A 15,203-nucleotide genomic window follows, 5' to 3' on the forward strand; every position below is an offset into this window, starting at 1 on the left:
TGGTTGAATGCATTGATTGTGACATGACTTCTCCTGAACCATCTAGTGAAGTTTAAGTGCATTTTAATTCGATGGTGTGTTTTCTTAACAAAATATTTGGGGATTATTGCTTATTGTGAAAATGAATCTTTAAGGCATCTTTTAGAATCTTAAACAATGTAAAGAATATTGCTAACCTGGCGATCTTCTTTCCCTTGTTCATGATGCTTGAAATTAGTCTATGCTCTAAGCTCAATGGATTCTTGTCACAATAATGAAAATGAAATTTGAAACTTCATTATATATAAATGTTTTTATTTAATAAAAATTAATTTTTAATTAATTTATTTGAAATTTCTCTTCCTAAAAAGTGTTATAGTGTAACCAATAACTCATGTCTAGTTCTAATAGTTATATAGTAAAGATTCAACGTTTCTTAATCTTTTCTATAGAGGAGTTCAGTATATAGCCCTTTGATGGTAGTGCCACAGGGTTTGTCTTGATAGTTTTGAGAATGTCTTCTTCTACAAGTAGAACGTCTTTTTTTTCTATTGCCCCCTTTTCTTTGTCCAACAACTCGTATTTCTCAATAGAAGAGTACGATTAGAAGAGACATTCGAAAGGCTCCCGTAAAAAACAGAAAAGTGAGGCTCCTAGTACCTCGAATTCTCTTTTTTCAATTGATCCTGTTGATGGCCCTCTTCATGTAAGCTTAGAAACGGAGTCTGATACTTCTATAGATAACAGTAGTATTAGTAAACCACCTGTATTTAAAAGAATCCCTCGACAAGTTAGTGAAAAACGATTTAATTTTGTATGTTCTCATCGTCAACTTCTTTGCGACTTCAACAAAACATGTTGTGCGAATCTTTGCCTTTCAACTTATGGAAAGTCGAGGTTACGTGAAACACGACAAAAATATTTGTTGCTTAATGGGGAAGAGCAAGACACATTTCTTCTTTCGCATATGCAGCTTAAAATGGATCACAACGCAGGGTCTAATTCTACGCAGGTTGAATATTTCCTTGGACTATATACTAAGTGTTGTCGAGCCGCTTTTAAAATTGCTCATAGCATTGGAAATATGCGGCTACAACGAGTTCAAGAGCGTCTTCTGAAGGGATCGTGGATACCGTTGGATTGAAATGGTTCTAGATGTAAGGGTCAAATTGGGCAACACGCAATTAGGTGGATGGAAGTATATTTTTCAAAACAGTGCGACATTATGCCTACGACAGGAAGACTACATTTTTCAGATAACTTTACTCGAAGGGAAGTTTACCAATCATACAAGGACGACATGTCAGTAGATGATGCACCTTACATAAAGTATAGACATTTTAATCAATTGTGGAGGTTACAATTTAACAATGTGGTTATCCAACAAAAGGTACGAATGGGAGTCTGCTCAATATGTGCAAGTTTAAAAAGTATGGCCAAGGGTGGAAAATCAGATGTAGAGATAAGGAATTACAAGAACCTATTAAAAGAACATCGTGAAAGTCAAGCATTGGAACGTTCTAAGGCTATGCATCACTGACAAAAAGTGCTTCAATATCCTGAAAAGTATATGTGCATGATTATTGATGGCATGGATCAAAAGAAGACTTGTTTGCCGCATTTCCAACGACTCCCAAAAGATATTGCAGATGAGTGCCTCGTGCAAATGCATCTAGTAGGGTGTTTGACATATTGTCAAACAATAAGGCCACAAGTATTCTTAACTTATCCTAATATCCACAATGACCCTAATCTCACTGTCACTATCATGCACAGAGTATTGCAATCATGGTCGGGCATAGTACCGCCAGTTCTATACGTGCAACTAGACAACACAGCAAGAGAGAATAAAAACTCAACGGTCTTCGGTTATCTAAGCATGCTAGCAGAGAGGGGCATATTTAAAAAGATAAAGGTCAACTTCTTATTAGTTGTTCATAACCCATGATCACATAGATCAAATGTTTAGTAGGTTCTCAAAGAAACTAGCTCGTTGTAATGCTTCCACGCTTACCACGCTATCAAAATTGATAAGTGAAGCATATACACCAAAGCCTAAAGTATATCACTTGAATGAAGTGTACGACTTTAAACGTTTCTGCATGGATGGTGATGGGACTAAATGTAGGGTGCTTGCACCTCTTAATAATATAAGTTTCAACCATGTCTTCCTCATAAAACAAACCTCAGCCCACCTCAAGATGACGGTGTTTATTGCAAAACAATACTCATCTAGTACACAATGGGAGCCCCAAGAAGGTTGTAGGCTCCTACTTCATATCCCTGATGCACCACTGCATGGTGCACAACAAATGCCATATGATGATCATAAAAATGTGGCACCCAATAGTTTTATTGATGAACAAAGGGCATATTGGTTGCGATGTCTTGAAGAGAAACAAAAGAATATTGATCGCACCAAGAAGTACGCTGGTGATGAGGATGTTGAATGGTGGGAGATCTTCTTCACCCATCAATGCACCATTTTAGATAATTACATCGTCGGATTTTTGCCAATCCATAAGCCATTCACATGGAATATTGGGGTGCCATCAATGATATTGCCGACTCATCACCAACCATTGAATAATATAGAGCTTCATAATTTAGTTCAACCACTGCAAAGAGATATTTACGTGGGACCAAGAAAGTCACGTATTGTTGAGGCAAGATGGCAAGGTAATTTGCAAGAACTACAAGTTGGAATGTTGGTCGCAACATTAGTTGGGATCCATTTTGGATTGCAAAAATTATTGAATTAGTGAAGGATGAAGAAGGCAATCAGACAAAGTCAATTGTGGTCCACTGGTATCAGACATTTGCACCTGATGCATTTACGGGAAAGTATTCTTTAGAGATGGTTAAGGATGTCGAATGTTCAAGCAGAAAGAGATGAAGAAAAAATATACCGAGCATAGCTACTCTCGCACTAGACCGTGTTGACATACTAGTATACGACTTCTCATTGACAAAATCAGGCCATCTAAGACAAGCCACCATCAAGATAATAAAGGAGAAAATCCCAAATATGGTATCAAACAATATACAGAGACTAACCAGAAGCAATTCTCATAACCACAAAGATGTTGGCTTGGAATTGGACGAAGATAATGCATTGATTGCCACTGATGATGAGGATGAGACGTCAGAATGCTCTTCCAGTCCATCAGACATGTCTTAAAATGTTGACTTGGTTCAAGCTCGGGATCGTTTTACTACATGATCTGAAACTTTGTAAATTACTTTCAGATGTTAAATCACAAATATGTATAATTATAGCTAGTAGTCATGTTGTACATTCTTTTGTAATTTTGGCGATGTATATTGTTAGGTATTTTACTTATGTCGAAAAGTGGTAGGCATGTTGAAATTCAATATATTTTGCCACATTTTTTGAAAAGCTTTATGCATGTGTCACGTCTTTTTGTAAATTTCATGGTTTTGTGCCCTTTTTCGACATAGTGTTCTTAAAATGCGACATATTACTTGCTTCAAATGACCCGGTGTTGAAGGAGAACTGAAGAAGCGGGACCTTCTAGAAAACCCGAGACCCAAGAGCAAAAGAGACGAGAAATTGAACGAGTTGTTGCGGAGGTGATGAAAGAAGAAAAAGGTAAGCAAAAGATAGCCCCGTCATTCAGACTCGCCTCCGACATCGAAACATCCACCGACCTAAAGCATGTGCTAGAATCAAGGATTCTCGATAGTAAAGTTGAGTTAACACTCCGGGACGTACTAGGGATCGCGAAGAAGGAATTTCATAAAGTGATCATTGATGTGATTCGGAGGAAAAGACAAGTGGTTGAAGAAACGGGTAGAGTAAATACCGTCATGATACGAGAGGAAGATGAAGATATGGAGACTACATTGTTAGCTGGGGTACGGAGTGCTGACAGACAATGTAGTCATGAAGAGGAACGAAGCCATTGCACCCGTACACACTGGGCTCAGGCGACAACTGAGGCTCTAGTCAGAATTGGAGATCAGATGGAAACCATGTGTGGCACTCATCAACCATGGCTCCGAGATAAATATCATATCGTCTGATTTTTACAATCGTGGGAGATGGCCAATAGAAAGGAACCACGGTTGGAAGGTGAGAGCAGCAATTGAGGTCGTGGAGGATTTATGTGGCGCATGCCCAAATATTAAAGTCACAATTGGGGACGTGTCAGTAGATCAAAACTTCTTCATCCAAGAGAAGTCATTTTATCCAATAATTATGGGGCAATCGTACATCACAACAGTGCGAATGGAGACTAAAGTGATTGATAACGGAGCAGCATTTCCCAGGATTGAAACCCAGGATGGGAAGAGGTTGGTACAGTTCCTTACTGTTCAACCAAATCACGAAAGAAATAGGGAGCACCTACGAGATCATCCACTCCGAGATGTGGGGAATTTCGTACAGGACTTCTAGAGTGGACCCTTACTAAAAGGGGTCGTAATGGTACAACGGAGAAAATAAGGATAAAGAATTTTTCAAAGAGGATCAAAATGAAGTGGTGTGAACTCGCCCACAGGTGTGCAAGTTCAAAGGGGGTGGGTGTCATGAAGTTGACACTTCACGATGTGAAAACAATTTCAAAAATCTATAGAAGTACATTTCCCATCTGGGGCTTATGACAAGGAGCATGAAGGAATTTTCGGTTCGTGAATCAGAGTTCAAAAGCCGAAGATACAAGGTTCAAAAGGATTAATGTTACTTGGGACAAAACTGTAATTATGTAAAAAGGGGGAGTCAAAATTAAATGAGGGCTATTTCTATAATTTCTCAAATATAGAACTATAAAATTGAATTGTAGCATCAATAAATAAATAAATAATAAATAAAGAAAAGAAAAAATAAAAATAAAAATAAAAATACAACCACCTACATGAGGTGGTTTGTCAACCGCCTCAAGAGGGTGGTAGGGCGGTTGACCACCCTATATAAGCCACGCCTATGGTGGCTAAAGAGGAGAGAGGGGAAAGGAGGAGAAGAGGAAGAAGAAGAGGAAGAAAAAGCGAGTGAAGAAGCTCATGTGGGTATGAGATGCAGAGCTCTCCAAAGAAGATGGTGGCCTGCATAAATCAAGACAAGAATTGAAGAAAAGAAATGAGATATAAGAAAAGGAAGAAGTTAAACTGGTGTATTTCAAATGCCTCTTTGTAAGCAAAAGGTCATGAGTTTGAATTCTCTTCGAATAGCTTATTTTGGTAATCAAATTTTGTAATATAAATTTAGTATATATAAAGAAATTGAAGTGGTCTATCTCAAACGCTTCTTCGCAAATAGAGTTTGTGAGTTCAAGTCTTGCCAAGTAACTTTTGGCAAATAAATATTGTAAGTGGTTGTTTTAAAAATAAAATTCTTTTCGCGACAACGTCGCATCTATCTTGCCTTCTCGGCTTCTTGTCATCACACCATCTACAATTACGCATTTTCACACCGATCATCCCCAAGTCACAGAACCCCGGCGGTTGCGACACACAACCACAATCTTCTCAACAACGTTGAACTTTCAACATTATTGACCTAGAAAACAACCATGTAGATGCCATATAGCAAAAAGAGGACAGAAGCACCGAATTAGCTACAACTACATGTCCAGCTAAGGATAAATTTTCCTTATTCTAATATACTAGTTTATTCCTTAATCTTAACAATAAGGGCGCAATCATATCTTTTATCTTTAATCCCACACCCACTCGATCACCTAGATACCTAATGGACTAACCTTAAGGTATCCACGTGAATCCTAAGGAAGGTACATTAACTGGCGGATCTCCCAAAGCAACCCAAAAACTTGATGATTTATCCCAATTTATCAATGCACCTAATGCATCTGAGAAATCATCCACGACCTTTTGCACCTATAACAAATTACAATGTGAGGCCTGAACATATAAAGTTGTATCATCAACGAATTCACTATCCACACCAGCATTTGCCACTGGTAGTGCTAAACCTTTAATATTTACATATTGAGAATTTAAATGTATAGAAAATGCTTCAGATACTAGCAAAAATAGGAAATGAGCAAGTGGACATCCTTGCCGTATAGAGCTTGAAATAGAAAACCTCTTACCAATGTCCCTTGCAAATAAGAGAGAATTATTTGCATTACGATATAATGTTGATACTCCTCTTCTCCATATGCTTGGGAAACCCATCCTGAAGAGTGTTCCCTCCATAAAATCCCAGTCGACTCTGTCGTAAGATTTTTCAAAATCAAGAAATAACACCGCCAGATCTTGCTTCTGCAATTCAGCGAAGGTCACCATTTCCCAAAAGAGAATAATATTATAAAAAATACTTCTCTCTTGCAAAAAACTAGTCTGGGTATCATGAATCAACTCCGAAAGATAAGGTTGTAACCGTCTAGCTATCATTTTTGCTAATATCTTATAAATAACATTTAACAAGGTGATTGGTCTTCAATGGCTAAGCTCTTCTAACTATCCACTTGTTTTAGGAATCATATAGATTAAACCCTCCTTCCATTCTTGTTGCATATTTCTGGAATCTAAAATCTGTTGATAGGCTTTGGTCAATCCATCACCTATCAAATCCCAATACTGGATATACCATTGAATTCCCAGCCCATCCAAACCTGGACAAACACCCTTTGCAAGGGCTTTTACTGCTTTGAAAACCTCTTGAGGACTTAATGGTTGCAAAAGACAACCTAAAAGTTGTATAGACACCCTATTATGAATCCTAGACCATATGATGTCCCTCTTAACCAAATTAGCCTTAGAAAAGGGTCTAGCTTTTAACAAAGCCTCATAATAATCAGAGGCTATTTGCCCCATCTGACTAGGATAAGTTGTATAGGAGCCATCAGGACATTTTAATCTAGAAATCCTAGCCGATGACTTATGATGATTATGCACTACAAAGAACAACTTATTGACTTTGTCTCCCGATTCTGCCCATGCGGATGATATATTGTGATAATTAAAACCAACAGAAATCTTTTCTAAGTCCAATATTTGATTCCCTCTTGTACCAGTTGAGAACTTATATAACTCGAATATGGTCTTCTCTCTTCCAACTGTTGCAGGGATTTCAATCCCCTACCAAGCCTACCTATTTTAGTTAAAGACACATAAAATACTTGTTTAGCCTTACCGTTAAAAAATTGTTGTGTTTCACTAATAGCCTTCTAGACACTAGATAATGCATAATCATAGGAGTAGTCATACTTATTCCAAATATTATGCACAGTAGGAGCACAATCTAGGCTAAGAAACACATGATTCGGAATTCTAAACCTAGAGTTCTTATAATGCTCCTGCAAGACTATAACTAACTGAAGCGGTGCATGATCAGAAAAGGAAAATGAAGGTATGATTCCAATGGAACCTCCTTTGTCCCATAAAAACTTATCAGCATAGAATCTATCTAACCTAGACTAATCCGTATGTGACTGTCTTCTATCTGATCTTGAATACTCTAAGGAATCCTGTATCCTTACAAAAGAAGACACTTGCCACAAGTCCAATAAACCTAAAGAAAAAAGTAAACGTTCCCATTCATATAGTTCTAAACTAGATATTGTTTGTGATGTGCCTCCTAACCTATCACACCCATCCTCCAACATATTAAAATCACCCGCAATTGCCCAGTGGTCAACAATTGGTAATTGTGCCAATAGGCTCTTCCAAAATATCGTTCTATCTTTGGTATTGTTCAATGCATATATATTCAACAATCCCCATTTTTTCAAACCAATTTGAAGAATTACATAATGACCTCTACCACAAGTCAAGACTCCGTAATGTAAGGAAGAAGACCACCAAATGTCATTTATTGCAATGCAAAGTCCTGCCTTCAGATTATTATCCCTAGTTGCAGGCACCCAGAACTGTCGCCACTGGCTTGGCAACAAATTTCCATATTTTTGTATCCTTTGTTCATTTAAATGATGCTCTTGAATCAGAAGAATATCAATCCTACCTATATAAGACTTCCTTAACTGATGACGGAAAACACTCCTTACTTTATGGTAATGTCTTCCTCCCAAGTCCCGTACATTCCATGAAATAATATTTAACCTATCCATCATTCATGTTTTGCACTCCTACTCTCCTTTCGGCAAGTGCAATGTCTCTATCCTTCCTTCCATCCTCCGAGGCCTGCAATTGTCTCTTATTTGACCAAATGTCTTTCCCAGTCAACTTATGTGCACGCACTGGCATATGTTTATCTATAATAGAAACCCTATCGGGTGACTTCGCAACTGTAGTAAAAGCAACTATATTGCCACAATTCATGTGTATGGTCAACCTTGACCACTTCATTTTTTTTCTTTTTAAACTCTTCCAAAGCTACGGATCTATCAAGTTGTTGTACATGATCTAAAAGTAGTTGTTTATCGTTACTAAATTGATTATTAGCCTTAAAAATAGATTCTACATCTTGTACCTTCGAAAATGTGTCTTGTGAATTATGTTGCTCCTTTGTGAAAACTGGGAGGGAAAAACCGTCATCCACTTGACTAATCCCCACCTCCTTTTCCACTTCCTGCAAAGAGTGATAAGGGTTATCCTCAACTAATAACACTAGATTAACCAACTTACGAGTCAGTTTAAAAACATGTTTAGCAGAAACTGTAGACCAGCCCTCATTATTAACATTTGGTCGAGTAGGTGAATGTGCTTCAACATTCGGGCGAGGTTTCTGACAATCTCTACCTAAATGACCAAACAGTCGACACAAAAAACATTGATTAGGCAAACCTTGATAATATACCTTTTGCACAACCGGTGATTTATTTATAAGTAAGTTAGGTAAAGCAATAGTTGTTGGCAACCGAACAGATCTTGGTGCGATTAACTGAACAGCAGGGACCCCACCCACTTGTCCAACATGCGTAACAATGACCTTACCTAACAAAGTTCCAATACGAGGAAGAACATTCCTCCATTCCTTCCTCAATCCAGGGAATATTGCCATAAAAACCATACTAGACTCTTGATCCTACAATATGTCTTCTACCTCAACATTATGAGACCATTTATGAAAAGATACCCACGCACCTTCCACGCATGCCTCCCTAATTGCTAGTAGCCTTGTGTCGGCCTCCTCGCTTGAAAATTCCACATGGTAACATCCTCGAGACATGAATTGAATATTGATTATGTTATCTGCTTCCTCCGAGAAAGCCGCGTACAAAGTATGTTGAAGTTCCGAACGATTTATTCTCAAACCTTGTACTTCCACTCAACCTTAGTGCTCGACAAAGCCACTTCTTGATGGGTGGGGGTGGAGCCATTCTCCCAAGGGGTTCAAATGTGAGGGGAGATTGAGAGAGACACACAGAGAGAATGAGAGAGAGGAAATCGAGACAAACACGAGTTGAGGGTAACTTCACTATATCTCCTTCTTTCTTTCATGCCCCATGGGTGGGGTTTAAATAGTACAAGATCTTATCAAACATTATAAATAGTCAAATAGGGTTAGTTACACCTACTTAACCCACTCACACTCACACATTAACATTTCATATTACATATTACACACCTTACACATTACACTCTTAACCCTCCCGTACACCTATATGGGTAATACCTGGCACGCCTGTAGGACAGTGCATTGCATGTCGAACCCACAAGGCCATGCCAAAAACGCGTTCACTGGAACTCCACCGGCCTTCTCTTCTCTCATTGGACAAAAATCCCTCGACCGGATCATTGCTCTACTATCGATAACTTCTTGCTCTGTGTCTCTTATCTGTCTCTCTTTCCTCATTTGTCAGCGTCGATTCTGTCTTCTCTGCTTGGTTGTCTTTCTTTCTTCTTTCATTGTTTTCCTTTCTTGACTCAATTTTTCTTCCTTTGTGCGTTCCTTCTTCTCTTGTTGTGTGTTGTTTAGGATACAAAATTTGTACTTCATTTCTTTATTCCTTTTAACATTAAATGATGTTTGGGGAAATCTTGATGCTTGTAATGGTGATTTAAGATGCACTTTAATATTGAATTGAAAATTAAAAGTTATATTATAACTAACTAGTCATATTGTTGAATGGTCAACTTGGAATACATTTAATTCATCATGATGATATTGCCATGCACACCTTGGGAGCTTTACTTCCATTATCGTATCACAATGAAATTAAAATATCATTTTGTGCTCACAAATGTAAGCATGGCATACAATTAAACTATGCTTCTACATGCTCTATTTAAAGCTAGCCAAATCCTTGGAAAGGCCATTCCATATCTCTCTTGAAAACTTCATCATCAGTACTTAGAATTCATCTCAATACTTATAGAAATGGCATTTAGATATAACGTTTCCTACATGAAGATGATGGTACTTATGGTGCTTCTAATGGTGACATGTGTTGCAGCAAAAAAGAAGGTGGTATTGAAGTACTACACACAACAACAAGTTGGGGTAAATGAGTTTGGGATGGTCTCAGCAGTTGTTCCTCCGGCCAAAGGCACATTAACTGGTGTTGGCCTTCAAGTGGTTTATAACTACACATTGACCAAGACAGGAAACCCAACATCGCAAGTATTGGGATCCATTCGCGGCACCTCTGTGGTGGCCTCCAACACTGTAAATGCCACCTTTTTTGTTGTCAACACCGTTGTGCATTACGTTAATCCCAAGAAAGGTGGTCTAAAGGGTACCTTCACCACACAAGGTGAGGCCAACTTTGGTAGTGGACAACCCTTCGAATTAGCCGTGACAGGCGGCACTGGTGACTTTCGTGGGGTGTATGGCTACACTGTCGCCAACAACTTCAAATTTACGCCACCTACTGGCAACTCAACTGCCAAGGTCACAAAATTTTATCGAACTAGCCTTTGGTGGATCTAAATTATAGATGCTTGATTTATCTTCCTTATTTCTAGGATTGATAAAAAAATACATGGCTTTAGGGAACTCTTTCTTTCATACCAATTAATATGAATTGGTGAATGCGTTGTCTTCCTATATGTAGGAAGATTTATTTATTTATTTATTAATAATGAAACTTAATATCATGGATCCTACAAAATCATGCAAAGATCAATTTCTAGTTTGATTTCAATGATGATAAATTATGTTACACAATGTTTCACTATACATGCAAGATGATTGTGTTCCATATTTGAGGATTCTCATTTCTTTTGTTTAAGCATGTGAATGTGCAACTATAAACAATGGCGTATTGAACGTTGGAATAAACCTCTCCCATTTATATACATTTGTTTTTTTAACTTAAGAATGAAATCACTAATATATGTCCCACTAGATGGCTAACAAGATGGGGTATGGTGAGACCCATCAAACCACATTTTTCCACTCTACTCTAACCCAAAAAATCGGGTTTCAAATTACAATGTGAAGAAATCCAAATGTCTCCCAATGTAAAGCACCACTTTACCAACCTCGAAAACCTTCTCCAAGTCCAAGTCAATCCACGGATGTTTGGTATTGGTTGTATTTTCGTAGTTGTAGATAGTATTTAGATAACGAGAAAAACCTTCACCATGTGCTTTTGAGGCATCTCTATCATTTTATGAGTCCGGATATACTAGCTCTTGGTATAGCACGATGATGATTTGGCTGCTTGGAAACGGCCTAGACATTAATAACCGACGTCCCCTTAGGCACAACGACTAGATTGATAAAATTTTAATCTCTCGTGTGAGGACCATAATAAAGTAATAATGCTTTTGAATTTTTTGTGAGCTACCCTTTTCTTTTTTCGATTTTCCTTTTTCTTTTTCTTCCTATCTTCTTCTCTCTTCATCTCTTTCTTCTCTATTGTTATAGTTTGCATTTTCTGTGTTTCTAATATTCTTGTTTGCTAACTGCATTTGGCACTACAGACTGTTCCATGATTTTCTTTGTCTTGTTATCTATTCCTATTAGGTGTCTTCGTCTGCAGGGGAGGAGGAGGAGGAGGAGAATGAAGCCTGCATCACTTCTTGCTCTGGGTCTGTGTCTGTGTCTCTCTTTCATCCTTGGATGTCTTTCTTTCTTTCTTTCTTTCCTTGTTTTCCTTTCTTCACTATGTTTTTCTTCCTGTATGCTTTCCTTCTTCTCTTTGTTGTGTGTTGTTGTTCCTCTTCGTTTCTCTTTTGTCTTTGTGTTCTCATCTCCTCTTGCAGAGCAACCACTGCATCTTCCATGGCTCCAACTTCTTCTTCCTCTTCTTGTTCTTCATTTTCTTTTGTTCTTGATTTTGTCTGCTCCGAATTTCTGTCCGTCGGCCGTCTGGCCGGCTATCCGTGGCCTCCGTAGTCTGTCCTGCCGCCGCCTTTCTGGGTAGTCGCCATTCGCGGCCGTCTATCTCTCGGCCGGCTTTCCCTTGGCCATCTCGCGACTGCACTCTCGAACGACAATCCCTTGGCCATCTCACAACTGTCACTCGACCGACCCTTGGCCACGTCTCTCGGCCGTCGCTTTTCGGCCGCCGTTGTTCAGCTGAAGGGCACAGTCCACTGCCGAATGGCCGGGATTCAAGCATGTGGCGCATTGAATGGCCTGTCGGAATTGGGCTTCCTCGGTTGTCGATAAAACGCCTCGAAAGGAGATCATGGAGAAAAAGTTGTTGGTTTGGGCCCTGTCCATGGTGAGGACACGATCGACAACTTGCTCAATCGTTTGTTGAGAGAAGTCGACGAGAGCTAAAGTGGTTCGAAGGGGTCCTCAGAGTGCCGCAAGGAAGGTGTCTTTCAGGTTGTTAGCCGAGATTTCCCGAGCTAGCCAATGATAGAGGTTCTGAAATCAAATCGTAAATTGTGGGATTGTCTAATGAGGCTCCTAGGCAATTGTGTAGAAATGGCTGAGTAGTTCTCTCTTCGGTATCTATCGATGGAACAGTCGGTTGAACCGATAACGGACACTTAAGAGTAAGCAAACACTCCCAATTCATGCTGGGAGTACCAACGCGCAGCTTGCCCATCGAGGGACAAGCCAAAATCTGTGATCTTCGATGCTTCGGAATCTGCAGCGGCCAATGGCTGTGACACATGGTTCGTTTGCCATGTGGTCAAGAAAGATTTAACATGCGCCTCCACATCAGCGCCATCTGTGTATCTCAGATAGGAATACCACATTGTGTCGATGTCGGGGTCGTTTGGGATCACCGGGAAGAGGATATGTTCTTTGGGTTGGTCGACCTCCGAGATGTTGCCACTAGGTGAGGCATGAGCGGGAACCGTGGCTGATTGAGCATCAGATTCCGGAGGTGGCCATTGCTCTGTGAGAGTTGAGTCGGTAGTGTGGTCTGCTCGTTTGGCACATCAGGACATTCGCCGAGTGCGTGTGTTCTAAGGAGGCGATGTTACCGCGACGAGGTTTTTCTCCAGCGCATTGTTCGTTGTGAACTCACAGCGTGAATCGAGCGTGCCAAATTGTGTTGCTCCCTCGTAGAGAATACCTTCGATTACTCTTCCTTAGTAATCGTGGTGCATAGAGATTTGTGCTCCAAGACAATTCAGATCACCCCTGATAAGGGGAATTGCACTCTACAGGATTGGCTACAAACGATCCGCAATACAAATTACACGAACCGAACGTAACTAGATAAAATAGCTCAATGGAGACAGACATAGTGCTTGCCCACAAAGTATGTAGATATTCGACTATTATTAGTAGAATGCGATACAATATCGATACAAATACACAGTAGAATCGGTGTAATACTCTCTCACTGATTTTCTAGTCTAGGCTTAGTGCTCTAAGAGTTCTAGTCTCCCCTCTACTCTATGATCTCTCTGGTTTCTCGTATGATTCTATCCCCCTTGTGTTCGTTACTTCCTTGATTATATAGCCTTCCCTTGGCTCAACGTTTTTTGAACTACTCTCTCCTTGATATTCGGATTCTGCCTTCGGTTGTTTGTATTCAGCTTCTTTTGGTCCTTTCACATTCGTCCCGCATCCTTTCCACACTTTTCATACTCAGTCCTTTCACACTTTATCCCTTCTGTTCCATCGGTAACGTACAAAAAAAATAAATAGAAAACAACAAAATACCAAAACAAATATTGGCATGATTTCTTCTTGGCACTATCCTTTTCAGACTATATATGAACATGCACGGTTATTGTTGATGGGTGGGGGGTTCGAATGTGAAGGGAGAAGAAGAGAGAGACAGAGGGAGAATGAGAGAGAGGGAATCGAGATAGACACAAGTTGAGGGTAACTTCACTATATTTCTTCCTTCTTTTCATTGCCCATGGGTGGGGTTTAAATAGTACAAGATCTGATCAGACATTACAAAAAGCCAAATGGGGGTAGTTACACCTACTTACCCCACCTCACACTAACACATTAACATTTCATATTACACATTGCACACTATACACATTACACTCTTAACCCTCCTGTACACCTATATGGGTAACACCTAGCACGCCTGTAGGACAGTGCATTGCACGTCGAACCCACAAACCCATGCCAAAAACTCGTTGACCGGCACTCCATCGGTCTTTTCTTCTCTCATCAATCGGAAATCCCTCGATCGGATCATGGCTCTACAATTGATAACTTCGATCGGAGTTGGCTTGACACGACCAGAGCTAACACTAACTGATTGATTGGCATGACGGATGTTACTCCTCCAGGAATTCGAATTCAACATACACCATCGGCCAAGCGTGCAACATGCGGTGGCAGACTACCTAAGTCGACTCAAATTGGGGGAACCAGCAGAAACAGTTTATGATGATTTGCCCTATGCCAACCTTTTCGGTATTGATGCGGCCACACCACATACCGAAAGCGAGGATAAATGGATAAATGACATGACGCACTTCCTAAACACCAAACTTCCACCCGACCATTTGAACCTAGATGCCAAGAAATGGTTGGTAGTCTGCAACCAAAATTTTTGCCCATTCGTAGAAACCCTCTACCAAAAGGGCTTGGACGGCATCTGGCACCGCGCGGTGCGACTACTTGAAAAAGATGCCATCCTACGAGAAGCACATTATGGAATCGCTGACGGACACTATGCAGGAGTGGGTTATGGTGGCCCACAACAAAAAAGGATGCCCACGAATTCTATAAACAATACGATCTATGTTAGCGCATGGGTCAACCCTCCGAGAAAGCCCGTATGCCTCATCAACCGATTCTCCATTAGAACCTTTCCAGAAGTGGGGATTGGATTTTGTCGGTCCATTCCCACCGACCGCGGATCAAACCGACCATAAATACATTTTCGTGGCCACCGATTATAGCACGAAGTGGGTCGAAGCAAAGGCAGTACGCGACAACATGGCCATGTCTA

General features: G+C 39.9%; 1 protein-coding gene across 1 annotated transcript; it reads left to right on the forward strand.

The window, feature by feature from the left end:
* The first annotated feature begins 10,221 nt into the window (after positions 1 to 10,221).
* Positions 10,222 to 11,089, forward strand: LOC147867535 (uncharacterized). The gene has a single exon (XM_087339612.1). It carries the CDS (start codon positions 10,244 to 10,246, stop codon positions 10,793 to 10,795), a length of 552 nt encoding a protein of 183 aa, XP_087195738.1. The 5' UTR covers positions 10,222 to 10,243; the 3' UTR covers positions 10,796 to 11,089.
* Positions 11,090 to 15,203: the final 4,114 nt, after the last annotated feature.

This window comes from Azolla caroliniana, unplaced genomic scaffold, assembly GCF_043228905.1.
Source record: "Azolla caroliniana isolate FFs.n. ecotype wild unplaced genomic scaffold, voAzoCaro1.0.p SCAF_2, whole genome shotgun sequence".
Lineage (NCBI taxonomy): Eukaryota > Viridiplantae > Streptophyta > Polypodiopsida > Salviniales > Salviniaceae > Azolla > Azolla caroliniana.